The following is a 13792-nucleotide window of genomic DNA, read 5'->3' on the forward strand; positions in this document are numbered from 1 at the left end:
AGGCCACATTCTCTTTTGAGCAGGTTCCTTCTTATGGATAGCAATCCTTGGTCAAATCGAACTGTAGCAATTTACAACCACCAAAATACAAAGAGCGAACTTCCTAACCTTATCAAGGGGCTGAATTAAAACATTTATGCTTTATTTAATGAAGAGCTTCTTGTTAAACTTAGGCATTTGGTGGCTTGGGAAAGAGATCTGGAGGAGATGTTAGATGAAAACTCCTGGGGCCCAATATTCAGTAGGACGTCTCAGACTATCTAGCGGCCGCTGAATATCTGCTTGAGTTCACCAGCCACTAGATAGCCGGAGAGTTCTGTGGGCGAGCAGTGGGCGGATCAGGGCAGTGCTACTTGATACTTAGCCGGATAAGTTGTCCGACTAATTAGACCTGCTCAATAGCAGGCCTGTGCAAAGCTATAGGGAGTTAGTGAAAGTGGACCGCAAGAACTTTGTATGCGCAGTTGGGACAGTGGAACAAAGCAATTGCCAATAAATTAATGAATAAATGTGGATCAATACATTTTGCATAGCTTAGTATAGAATCATCAGGCATGGTACTACAGCATTATGTCTCTTTTTTTTTTTCCTTAGTCTGTTTAGTAGTAACCAGCTGAGATAAAAACATCTGGTTTTCTGTCTGATAAAATCCAGTGTCAGAACTGTCTGGAGTCATCTGCAATAGGAGGTCATAAAACTTGCTGAAATTGTAAGTTCTAATTAGAACTGGCCTTGCAAAACCTGAACTAGAGCCAGGTAATGAAAGGATAAAGAGCTTCATATTCAAAATCAATTTAGACGGAGAACATAATAGTTATCCATCTAAACGACTTATTAGCTTGCTTATTAGCATTGCGACAAGGCGATAGCTAAAGCCAGAAAAATGCTGGGCTGCACAGAGAGAGGAATAACCAGTAAGAAAATGGAGGTGGTGATGCCCTTGTACAGGTTTCTAGGCAAGGCTTCAGTTCTGGAGCTCTTATCTCAAAAGGGACAGAGACAGGATGGAGGCGGTCCCGAGAGGGGCGAGCATAATGGTGTGGGGTCAATATCAGAAAACCTATGAGGAGAGACTGAAGGGGCCCTGGAAGAGAGGAGGTGCAGGGGTGATCTAATACAGACCTTCAGATACCTGAAAGGTTTTAATGATGTACAAATGTCAAACCTTTTCCACTGGAAAGAAATCAGCAGAACTAAGAGTCACGAAATGAAAATCCAGGAAGAATGTCTCAGAATCAATGTCAGAAAATATTTCTTCACAGAGAGGGTGGTGGATGCCTGGAGTGCCCTTCCAGAGGTGGTGGTGAAAACCAAAACAATGAACGAATTCAAAAGGGCATGGGATAAACACTGTGGATCTCTAAAGGGCAAAGGATGGAAATGAAGAAAAGAGTGCATGGAGTAACTTGCTGGTGCGGCTGTTACTTCCCTTAACCAATAAACCTTGATACACTTGATGCAACTCCAACATTGCTCTCTGCTTTGACGGCAAGGCATAATGGGGAATTGGATTCAAACAGCAACCGAGGGCCCTGACTTTTATGGTGTGGGAAACTGATAAGCATGGGGTAACATACATGGTGCAGTAGATACTATCAAAAGCTTGCTGGGCAGACTGGATGGACCATTTGGTCTTTTTCTGCCATCATTTCTATGTTTCTATGTAGAATTTAGCTGGATAATTTAGGGGCATTCTAGGGGCATAACTGGGAGGAGTTGAGTTAGCCTCTGATACATGGTCACAGACAGATAGACGGACAGGCATGGTCTTCACATAAGCTATGTTTGCTTCACTTCATACAAGAATACCTAAAAAGGGCCCAATCCAGACCTCGTAAGCAGCCACATATTAATGGCATCAAAGGACTTCATTTACAGGAAGAGGCCGAGAAAGCGTATCTGATGGGCCAGCCCAGCTTTTCATGGAGAATCAAATCTCAATGTATGGCTGCATATTAAGGTTTGAACAAGGCCCTCAATAACCTGAGGCAGCGTACAGAGACATTTTAAGATATTAACAAAGCTTTTTTCTTTATCCTCGGCAGTTCAATAAAGTCTGTCGGTGAAGTATATAAATAAAATACCTACCTGTTTGCTACTTCTCTGACTTGTCGGAAGCAAGGATTTGGACTTCTCTGCAATTTTCTGTCAGAACAGGGGGTAAAAAAGAAAATGATAAAGTCAGTGAAAACACAGAACTGTTTCCAAGTATATTCAACTCTGTTTATTCATATTGAAGAAAGAAAAAGCCATTACAACTCTGCATTGGAAAAATATGTTTGAGGCAAGAGAAAGATTTACAGGAATTACAAGTAATTTAAACTTCAAGACATGACAAGGTTTTCAAAAAGGAAACATATATTTAAAATGACATACAAGACATAGATGGATATTAATTTGTCACTTAGATCCATCCTTGACGCAGCTGGGCATTCACAAAATACTAAATGCAAAAGCTAATTTTGGAGTTGAGGCTTAAATAAAAGACACATTTATCATAACACAGAGATGTGCTAAATACATATCTTAAAAACAGATGTTTTCTTCCGTACTAACATTACGATGAACACACTGTAGCTTCAACGTGAAAAGGATCTGCAGCAAGGGTACATTTCTGGAAATTCATGGGATCCATATTATTGTCATACAGCTTTGAAAAAAAAACTATCAGATGACAAATCCAGTGAGGTGACTGCAGAACGTATGCCTCAGTAAAAAGCACGCCTTCACTAGGACCCAAGTTACAAATCAATGTTCTAAGCAGAGATGTATCGTAATAATGAGGCATTTCTTGCACCATTATGACATCTTCTAGGGACACATTTGTGGTTTTGGTGAAATGATTTTCAAGGGGAAGATATGTCACAGTGACAAGATCATCTTTGGAAAGAGAGATGCATAATACTTTGATGCTTTCAATGCAATTGCAACATTGCTCCCCGCTTAGGCAGCAGGGGGAAAAGAGGTACTGGATTCAGAAGACAACCGAGGGCCCAGACTTCCATGGTCTGGGATACTGATACGCAGACATAAGGGGAAAAGCAGATGACTGCTTTCACGGCCACATCCTAAAGGAAACGAAGAAAGTGTGCATGGGGGTAACTTGCTGGTGTGGCGGTTACTGCCCTTAACCAATATGCCTTGATACTTTTCATGCAACTCCATCACTGCTCTCCGATTCAACGATAGGGGAAAAAAGGGAATTGGATTTAGAGAGCTACCAAACAAGGGCCCTGACTTTTACAGTCTGGGGAACTGATACTCATGGGGGTAACCTCACAGAGCAGCAGTTTCTACCCTTAACAGAGGGCATGGGATTACTACCCTTAACGAATAAGCCTTGATGCTTTTGATGCAACTGCAACATCGCTCTCTGCTTTGAAGGAAGGGGGGGGGGGGGGGGGGAAGAAAGAGAAATGTGGATTTAGGGGTAACCAACACGAGCCATGACTTTTCTTTTTACATTCTGGAGTACTGATGCGCAGAAATTAAGGAAAAAAAAAAACACAGGACTGCTTCTACGGCCAAGTCCCTAACCAAAGCACATCAAGCAGCACTGACTGATACAAGGGGATAACCTGCATGGCGCGGCAGATAATACCATGGGAAGTTTGCTGGGGAGACTGGATGGGCCATTGGTTCTTTTCTGCCATCATTTCTATGTCTTCTATGACAGCTAAGATCAGAAAGAATCAGGAGCGTTGGACGAGGAAAACCAATCTCAAAGAGGTGGCTTTTTATGTGCGGCTTGTATACACTCAGAGGAGGGCACAGTGTCTTCTAGAAGCATGGAGGCTCCTGGATTCTCTGAAGGGAGAACTATTCTGTCAACTGGTAACAGAACCCACACAGGAAGGAGCGATAATGGAGCTGGTGCTTACCGACATCTGATGATGTAGTGCAGGAGATGAAGGTTCATTCCAAGGCGAGGGTCCTAGACTTCAAGAAAACTAATACTGTTAAAATGGGGAAGGACCTTAAGGCATTGTTAGCTGGAAGGGAAAATCAAGGGAAAGTAAAGAGCAGTGGGCAAACTTAAACGGAGATTTTGTAAGGACACCTAAATTGTTTGTAAAGAAAGTAAATACAAGTAAGCTGAAAAATAACGGGTGATATGGTTTTCTAAAGAAGGAGCTGAAAAGGTAAGGGAGAAAAAGATTGGCATTCATAAGCTACAAGAGACCATAGGAAGAGGAAGATAGGCAACGATATTTGGAACAGTTAAGAGAAGATGGGAATGCAAAAATTCAAATATATTAAAAAAAAAATAGCAAATATAGTAAAATGGGCAGACAGTTTTTTTTTAAGATGTGTTAGTGATAGAAGGAAGTGCGCAAGTGGCACTGTGAGCCTCAGAGCTTAAGAGGGAGGATTATGTAGAGGTTGATGAGAAAAAAAATCAAAACTGCCTAACAAACATTTTGGTTTGGTGTTCACTGTGGAAGGTGCAGGACCTAGAGGCGGCTCAGGATAATCTTCTGCCTGAGGGAGGGATAAGATAGCGCCCCACCCCCACCCCACCAAGGCGCAGCAGAAGTCAAATTACTGAGAGGGCCAGGGAAGGGTCCTCTCTGGAGTCTGAGTGATTTGAAAGGCTAGGGAAGTGGGAAAGCAGGGTCAGGTTTCCCAGAGGACTGCCAGATAACGTGTCGGTGATAATATTTCTAGGAAACCGGTAAACCTGCCACACTCCCAGGAACTGTGAATTGCCGCTCTCTCAGGGCAGATGCAATGGTATTAGGAGCCCTAGGCAAACCTTACAACCATGCGCCACAACTCGCCCCCAACACACACACAATTAAAAATTATGCATTTATTTTAAAATGTCATATTAACCACTTCCCCAAATCAGAAAGGGAGATTTTACATGAAAAGGGCATTCAAAGTACACTCTTCTGTGATAAAACAAAGTCACTTATGTATATTATATTTATGTGCACTGCAGAAAACCCTGCAAAAAGTACACTTGGAACCCATATGGCATTAGGCCTACTGGAAAGCATTTTGGATATAGGCTAGGCCCTCAGATAGCCATGAGAACAATAACTTACGATTAGTATATTATAATCTTCCATACCAAAACAGCACTAAATGCCAGCACTCAAACAGTAACAACATTTTCTTATAAAAAGGCGACACTGCAAATATTACAAGTCCTGCAACACCTATACACCTCTTATTATGAAAACAGAATAAGCCTTGCTGCTATAGAATACACGCTGGCAGAATACCTCACCTTGGTCACACATGCAAAACAAAGATAGACCTTCACCAAATAGAATAAATTGACAATAAAGCATGAATACAAACAAGCAGATACAAATTGAACTGGAACCCAATATTTTGCCACTTGGATAATATTATGTCTCAAAGTTAAAAAGTTCTGCCAGGGATAAATATCTAACTCTTTTGGGGGTAATAGTGCCATAATGAGAGATATTTATTTATTTATTTATTTATTTATTTATTTAACATTTTTATATACCGACCTTCATGAAAGAAATTCATATCAGATCGGTTTACAAATAACATGGGGGAATAACAAAGTCAAAACCATATAACAAGAGATGAAAGTTACATATAACAAGGGGTATTAACCTGGAGGGCTAGGATAGCCGGAGCGATAGTAAAGATTTATTTATATTAAAGATTTAGATCTTGCACCTTTCAAAATTCAGGGCAGCTACAAATCAACTCCTTGAAATACAGACCAATATAAAATGTATCATGAGAGGTCTTGAACGAGTAGATGTGACTCGGTTATTTACACTTTCGAACAATAGAAGGACAAGGGGGCACTCCACGAAGTTAGCATGGGGCACATCCAAGACCAATCGGAGAAAATTCCTCTTCACACAACGCACAATAAAGCTCTGGAATTCGTTGCCAGAGGATGCGGCCAGTGCAGCTAGCGCAGCTGGGTTCAAAAAAGGCCCGGACAAGCTCCCGGAGGAGAAGTCCACTACCTGCCATCAATCAAGTTTACCTAGGGAATAGCCACTGCTATCAACCGCATCAGCAGCATGGGATCCCCTCAGTGCCTGGGCACCTGCCAGGTTCCTGTGGCCTGGATTGGCCACCGCTGGAAACAGGATGCTGGGCCCGATGGACCCTTGGTCCGACCCAGCATGGCAACCTCCCATGCTCTTATAAAAAACATAGAAAGGCCTGACTACACATTCACAAAAGATAAGATAGTATCATAGAGGAGAGTGAGACTATTGTGACAATAAATTTGTCAACCTCAGCATGGAAAAGGGGACAGAGAAGAAATGAATTTCAGTACTTCCAGCAGTCCATTTAAGTCAAAGACTTCCCTGAATAATAAAGTTTAACATTTGAGGCCGAGAATGCAGGCTCATGTGTTTGAACAAGATGAGCAAAACACAAGGTACCTCTAGAAGTCCCTGGTGATGGAGAAGAGATCCATTATTCAGCAGCTTGTGGATGAGCACTGCAAAATCTTTCAAATATTTTTATATATCAATTTCATTTACCTTATAAAATCTCCCCACATATCCCACAAGCTTTTCAACTGATGCCAAAGAATCCAGCACTCAAGAAATAACATCTCAGATCCTGATCCCAGCATTCAACCAGCATACGTGACGTCTTTAAAACCGAGACATATCCGAACCCTTCAACTGCACATTCGAAAAAGGTCTTCAAAACCGTTACGTCTCCAAACTCTCCAATCCTGACTAGGGCCCGAGTTTCACCTTGAAATGAGGCTTCTTCAAGGGGAACTAAAAGGGCAAATATATCCAAGAAATCATTATTTATAAACATCATACCATGCAAAAACTCCCTAAACAAATCCCCATGAAGGACTCACCAGATTTTAATCCTAAGTACGAAATATAATATTAACACATTTGATGTATGAAACAAGCAGCATCAGAAACCTGAATTATATCCTTAAGAATGCATCGTAACATATTTCTATATGGCACCTCCACTAGAACAAAGGGGAAAGCCGACAGTCGCTCAGCAGCGCATGGTTCGGAGAGAGGTATCTTTAAAGGATACTAATGATGCATTAGAATTAGGGCATCCCGACAGTGAGGTTCCAATAATTAGAAAAGTAGTCCAAGTGCCTGTAACTAAAAGCTCACCTGAGCTAAAAAATTCTAACTTATCCCTATCAATTAAAAAGCAGAATGAAAATACAAACAAAAACCAAACTTTGAAATGTCTGTATGCTAATGCCAGAAGTCTAAGAAGTAAGATGGGAGAATTAGAATTTATAGCAGTGAATGATGACATAGACTTAATTGGCATCTGAGACATGGTGGAAAGAGGATAACCAATTGGACAGTGCTATACCGAGGTACAAATTATATCGCAATGACAGAGAAAAGCACCCGGGAGGCGATGTGGCGCTTTATGTCCGGGATGGCATAGAATCCAACAGGATAAACATCCTGCATGAGACTTAATACAAAATTGAATCTTTATGGGTAGAAATCCCTTGTGTGTCCGGGAAGACTATAGTGATAGGGGTATACTACCATCCACCTGGTCAAGATGGTGAGATGGACAGTGAAATGCTAAGAGAAATTAGGGAAGCTAACCAAATTGGTAGTGCAGTAATAATGGGAGACTTCAATTACCCCAATATTGACTGGGTAAATGTATCATCGGGACACGCTAGAGCAGGGGTGGGCAATTCCGGTCCTCGAGGGCTGCAAACCAGCCAGGCCTCCAGGAATCCTGGTATCCTGGTGAGTGAAACTTTACAATAATTTTAAAGACTTCTATGAACACATATGTCACAATGATGAAGAAATAGGTTTGGGAAATACAGTATATGCTGCATATAAGGAGGAGAGGGGGAGATGTATTTATTTAAAATGATTTTAACCCACACAATCCAATATTACAATATTAAATGTACACAAGCATTACTCAAATAAACATAACAATCTATACTAAACAACATAAAAGTCATAAAAACCTGTTGATTATCTTCTTAATACGAAATGCCCTGTAAACCATTATCTGATATTTGCAAATGCCAGTCTAAAATAAAAGGCTTTCTCCAGCACGGACTACTGTAACGCCCTTTTACTAGGACTCCTGAATACAACAATAAGGCCACTTCAAATACTTCAAAACACAGCAGCTAAAATACTAACCGGAAAAAGGAGGAGGGACCATATAACTGAAACCCTGGCGGAATTACATTGGCTACCTATTGAACACAGAATTAAATACAAAGCCCTATGAACAATACATAAACTAATACATGATGAAAAATCAGACTGGCTAAACACAGCATTACGAGTACACGTCCCACACAGAAACCTTCGATAGGCAAATAAAGCACTCTTAACCATTCCCTCAGTCAAGACAGCGAGACTAACCCAAGTGAGAGCAAGGGCCTTATCTTTAGCAGGCCCCACACTTTGGAACACAATGCCCCTAGAGATCAGGTTGCAAAGAGATCTCAAAACCTTTAACAATTAAACAATTAATTGTCTTTAACGATATATTGTAACCAAACCTTTTGTGGCACCTATTAAAATGTACTATAGTACGCATCCACCTACATTAACCTATGTGCCTTCATGTAAACCGTTGCGATGGTATTTAACTTAGCAACGGTATAGAAAAGATTATTTATAAATAAATAAATAAATAAATGAATAAATAAATAAATAGATAGATAGATTGATTTACTGCTCTAATTTCATCAGGTAAATTGTTCCAGATACTGGTCCTGCCACATTAAAAGATCTCTCTGGTTTCATCTAGCTGTTCTTGCCGAAATGAAGGCATATCTAAAGGATTCCACTCTGTAGATCTTCAAGCTCTCTGTGGTCTATATATTTTCAATAGTAGCTTACACATGCCGGAGTTCCTTTGATTAATGCATGGTGTACTAAAGATACAGTTTAAAACTGAATCCTCCAATAGATTGGGAACCAATGTGGCGAATGTAAAATGGGTGAAATATGATCAGATATCCTTGAACCGGTCAATAGTCTTGCTGCCAAATTTGGACTGCTTGCAGGCATTTCAGCATATATTGAGGAAGGCCTACATAGAAAGCATTACAATGGTCTAATTTAGATAATACTAAGGACTGTATAACTGTTTATATCATAGTTATGTAAACATTTATAATATAATAGCTTTGGCTAAATTGTAAAATTTATAAACATGGTTTCTAAAAAATAGCCGGTGTTGCTTGGGTTATTGTTGCGTCCGGTCTTTGACGGCTTCGCCCCGCCTACCTCTCTCTACTAGCGGCTCCTCCGGCTCACCTTGGACTGATGGCCACCGCGGCATCTGTCTGCCGACCTCTCCGGTGTCCCCGGACCGGCTTTGGTGCTGCCTCCCACCATGCTCCTTCAAGGTACCTTAGGGCGCGCGCGCACGCCGCCCTCATCTTTATTTCCACGTTGGCGTGAACCTCAGGGGTGTCCCCCTGTTCTGACGTCACGATTCCAGGGTATATCTGCCTACTACATTTGCGAGCTCGTTGAGTTAGCAACGGAACTCATACGGATGGGATTCGCTCTCCATTCCTAAGCTACTCTGCCTCTCCAGCTCTACTGGAAATCTTACTACTCTTTGGGGTCACTAACGGGATTACCCGGTCCTCGGGGGCCTCTCTGCTTCTTTCAGGTGCTATCAAGGAAACCGGTACTCGCTCCTCGAGGGCCCATGTTCCCTATGTCACTGCCTGCAACTTCTACCTTCTACTTGGAAGAACTAACTACAGTCACCATCTGTGAGTACAGAAACATCTCTCTCTACAGTACTGTTTCGCCGGAATCAGGTACTCGCTCCTCCAGGGCCTGCCCTCTGCTCCGGTGCCAGACCTCTCATCTAGTGGAATCTCCTGCTACTGCTAGTGAGTACAAACCTACTGAGTCTCTCTGCTCTAAGGGATCAGGAAATTGCTCCTCGAGGGCCTACTCTCCCTGTCTCAGAGCTCTCCTATTCTACTTGGGACTCTGAATGCTAATTCTACTGTGTGCTCATAACTCTCAGTCTCTTTCCACTACAGCACTACTTACAGAGGATCCGTTTCCAGCTTTCTATGAGAGACACACCCAGCCGGGCTCTACAACCACTACTCACTACTGCCACCTCTGGTGGTTCTATATACTGTTTAATAAAAGATTCAAATCTGTGTTTGTCTGTCCGGAGTCTAGCCTGACACTGTGGTCCCTCACGGGACTGCCCCCCATGGGCATGGTTAGCTGCCACAGTGTCCAAGGATCCACCCAAACACCAATAACCATAACAGTTATCCAGTTCAGCTGGTCAATGCAGTTCTTCATCCACAACTGGAACTTCTCATAGGCACATTACTCCCTTAGGTCTTGCTTAACTCCAGCACAGCTTCTCACTTTACGCCAGTCAACCTGACCTTGGTCTCCTCAGACACAATCTGCTTTTTCTAACCGTTAGCTCCTATAGGGCTTTATGAAAACACCAATTCTCTTTTCAGCTTCTCACTTCTTAACTCCTTCTAGGACCCCTTTGCACTACTGGGTGTAGAACCTGTTCCTTCTCCTTGGCTCAGTCCCTTCCACAGCTTCCCACTCTGAGGCTCCTTCCTTAGTGACCAGCAGCTAATCCTCATGAACAACCTCTTTTATTCCACTCTGACACCGTCCCCTATTGAGTCACACTGCCACACACACTCCACTTCTCCCTAAAGCTGGCTACATTCACTCTTAAGCAATTTCTAAAATTCATGCACCATTTAATAGACAGAGTGCCACGCTATGACACTCAGCTTGACTGACACAAATCTTTTTTATATAGATATATATAGTCTAATCTAATCTATTTTAAAACATTTCTAATCCTCCTATATTAATAAAATTATGCAAAGTGGATAACAAAATACATAAAAAAATAAAATCTAAAACAAAATAAAGCACACACACACACAATTCAAGGTCATTCAAAAGCCTCTCGGAAAAGAAAGACTTAAAAACTTTCTAAAAGTCTTGGGGTCATCTATAGAACCTTACTGTTTTGTGCTAATTGACTTAACGGCCGCCTTTGACACTGAGGACCATAACCCTGTTATGCCGTCAGATGACTAACGATGGGATCGACAGCAGGGTCTTCATTTCTAACAGAACACTCCAAGTCAATCTTGGCAACCATATACCTGATACTTTCTAGTGCGAGACAGGTGTCCCTCAAGGATCTGCCCTCGCAGCAACACTATTCAGTATTTACATGCTCACTATGTAAATTACTGACAAATCTAGGAATAGCTTTCTTCTTGTATGCTGACATACAGCTTACATACCACTCTCCAAATCCTATGAAAACACATCTGTGATACTTTCTACCTATATGAAAGCATAAGAACATAAGAAATTGCCATGCTGGGTCAGACCAAGGGTCCATCAAGCCCAGCATCCTGTTTCCAACAGAGGCCAAAACCAGGCCACAAGAACCTGGCAATTACCCAAACACTAAGAAGATCCCATGCTACTGATGCAATTAATAGCAGTGGCTATTCCCTAAGCATAATTGATTAATAGCCATTAATGGACTTCTCCTCCAAGAACTTATCCAAACCTTTTTTGAACCCAGCTACACTAACTGCACTAACCACATCCTCTGACAACAAATTCCAGAGCGTTATTGTGCGTTGAGTGAAAAATAATTTTCTCCGATTAGTCTTAAATGTGCTACTTGCTAACTTCATGGAATGCCCCCTAGTCCTTCTATTATTCAAAAGTGTAAATAACAGAGTCATATCTACTCGTTCAAGACTCTCATGATCTTAAAAACCTCTATCATATCCCCCCTCAGCTGTCTCTTCTCCAAGCTGAACAGCCCTAACCTCTTCAGCCTTTCCTCGTAGGGGAGCTGTTCCATCCCCTTTATCATTTTGGTTGCCCTTCTCTGTACCTTCTCCATCGCAACTATATCTTTTTTGAGATGCGGCGACCAGAATTGTACACAGTATTCAAGGTGCGGTCTCACCATGGAGCGATACAGAGGCATTATGACATTTTCTGTTCTATTAACCATTCCCTTCCTAATAATTCCTAACATTCTATTTGCTTTTTTGACTGCTGCAGCACACTGAGCTGACGATTTTAAAGTATTATCCACTATGATGCCTAGATCTTTTTCCTGGGTGGTAGCTCCTAATATGGAACCTAACATCGTGTAACTACAGCAAGGGTTATTTTTCCCTATATGCAACACTTTGCACTTGTCCACATTAAATGTCATCTGCCATTTGGATGCCCAATCTTCCAGTCTTGCAAGGTCCTCCTGTAATGTATCACAGTCTGCTTGTGATTTAACTACCCTGAATAGTTTTGTATCATCTGCAAATTTGATAACCTCACTCATCGTATTCCTTTCCAGATCATTTATATATATATATATATTGAAAAGCACGGGTCCAAGTACAGATCCCTGAGGCACTCCACTATTTACCCTTTTCCACTGAGAAAATTGACCATTTAATCCTACTCTCTGTTTCCTGTCTTTTAACCAGTTTGTAATCCATGAAAGGACATCACCTCCTATCCCATGACTTTTTAGTTTTCTTAGAAGCCTCTCATGAGGGACTTTGTCAAACGCCTTCTGAAAATCCAAATACACTACCATCTACCGGTTCACCTTTATCCACATATTTATTAACCCCTTCAAAAAAATGAAGCAGATTTGTTAAGCAAGACTTCCCTTGGGTAAATCCGTGTTGACTGTGTCCTATTAAATCATGTCTTTCTATATGCTCTATGATTTTTATCTTGAGAATAGTTTCCACTATTTTTCCCGGGACTGAAGTCAGGCTCACTGGTCTATAGTTACCCGGATCGCCCCTGGAACCTTTTTTAAATATTGGGGTTACATTGGCCACCCTCCAGTCTTCAGGTATAATGGATGATTTTAATGATAGGTTACAAATTTTAACTAATAGATCAGAAATTTCATTTTTTAGTTCCTTCAGAACCCTAGGATGCATACCATCCGGTCCAGGTGATTTGCTACTCTTTAGTTTGTCAATCTGGCCTACTACATCTTCCAGGTTCACAGTGATTTTGTTCATTTCGTCTGACTCATCACCCGTAAAAACCATCTCCGGAACTGGTATCTCCCCAACATCCTCATTAGTAAACCCGGAGGCAAAGAATTCATTTAGTCTTTCTGCAATGGCCTTATCTTCCCTTAGAGCCCCTTTAACCCCTCTGTCATCTAATGGTCCAACAGACTCCCTCACAGGTTTCTTGCTTTGGATATATTTAAAAAAGTTTTTATTATGAGTTTTTGCCTCTATGGCCAACTTCATTTCAAATTCTCTCTTCGCCTGTCTTATCAATGTTTTACACTTACCTTGACAATGCTTATGTTTTATCCTATTTTCTTCAGATGGATCCTTCTTCCAATTTTTGAAGGATTTTTTTTTGGCTAAAATAGTCTCTTTCACCTCACCTTTTAACCATGACGGTAATCGTTTTGCCTTCCTTCCACCTTTCTTAATGTGTGGAATACATATGGATTGCGCCTCTAGGATTGTATTTTTAAACAATGTCCATGCCTGTTGAACACTTTTAACCTTTGCAGCTGCACCTTTCAGTTTTTTTCTAACTATTTTCCTCATTTTATCAAAGTTTCCCTTTTGAAAATTCAGTGTTAGAGCTGCAGATTTACTTATTGTCCCCCTTCCAGTTATTAGTTTAAATTTGATCATGTTAGGATCACTGCTGTCAAGTGGCCCCACCACCGTTACGTCTCTCACCAAATCTTGCGTTCCATTAAGAATTAAATCTAAAATAGCTCCCTCTCTTGT

The 13792-nt window shown here is 41.3% G+C and overlaps 1 protein-coding gene across 6 annotated transcripts in view; it reads right to left on the reverse strand.

The window, feature by feature from the left end:
- LOC115085754 overlaps positions 1 to 13792 on the reverse strand; it is a 1125639-nt gene that overhangs the window by 275116 nt on the left and 836731 nt on the right. For all 6 annotated transcript variants that reach the window (XM_029592129.1, XM_029592132.1, XM_029592131.1 and 3 more), the window contains one exon: positions 2089 to 2145. In XM_029592129.1, coding sequence (XP_029447989.1) covers positions 2089 to 2145 — 57 coding nt within the window. The remainder of the gene's footprint in view (positions 1 to 2088; positions 2146 to 13792) is intronic.

The sequence above is a fragment of the Rhinatrema bivittatum genome, chromosome 2, assembly GCF_901001135.1.
Source record: "Rhinatrema bivittatum chromosome 2, aRhiBiv1.1, whole genome shotgun sequence".
Classification (NCBI taxonomy): Eukaryota; Metazoa; Chordata; class Amphibia; order Gymnophiona; family Rhinatrematidae; genus Rhinatrema; species Rhinatrema bivittatum.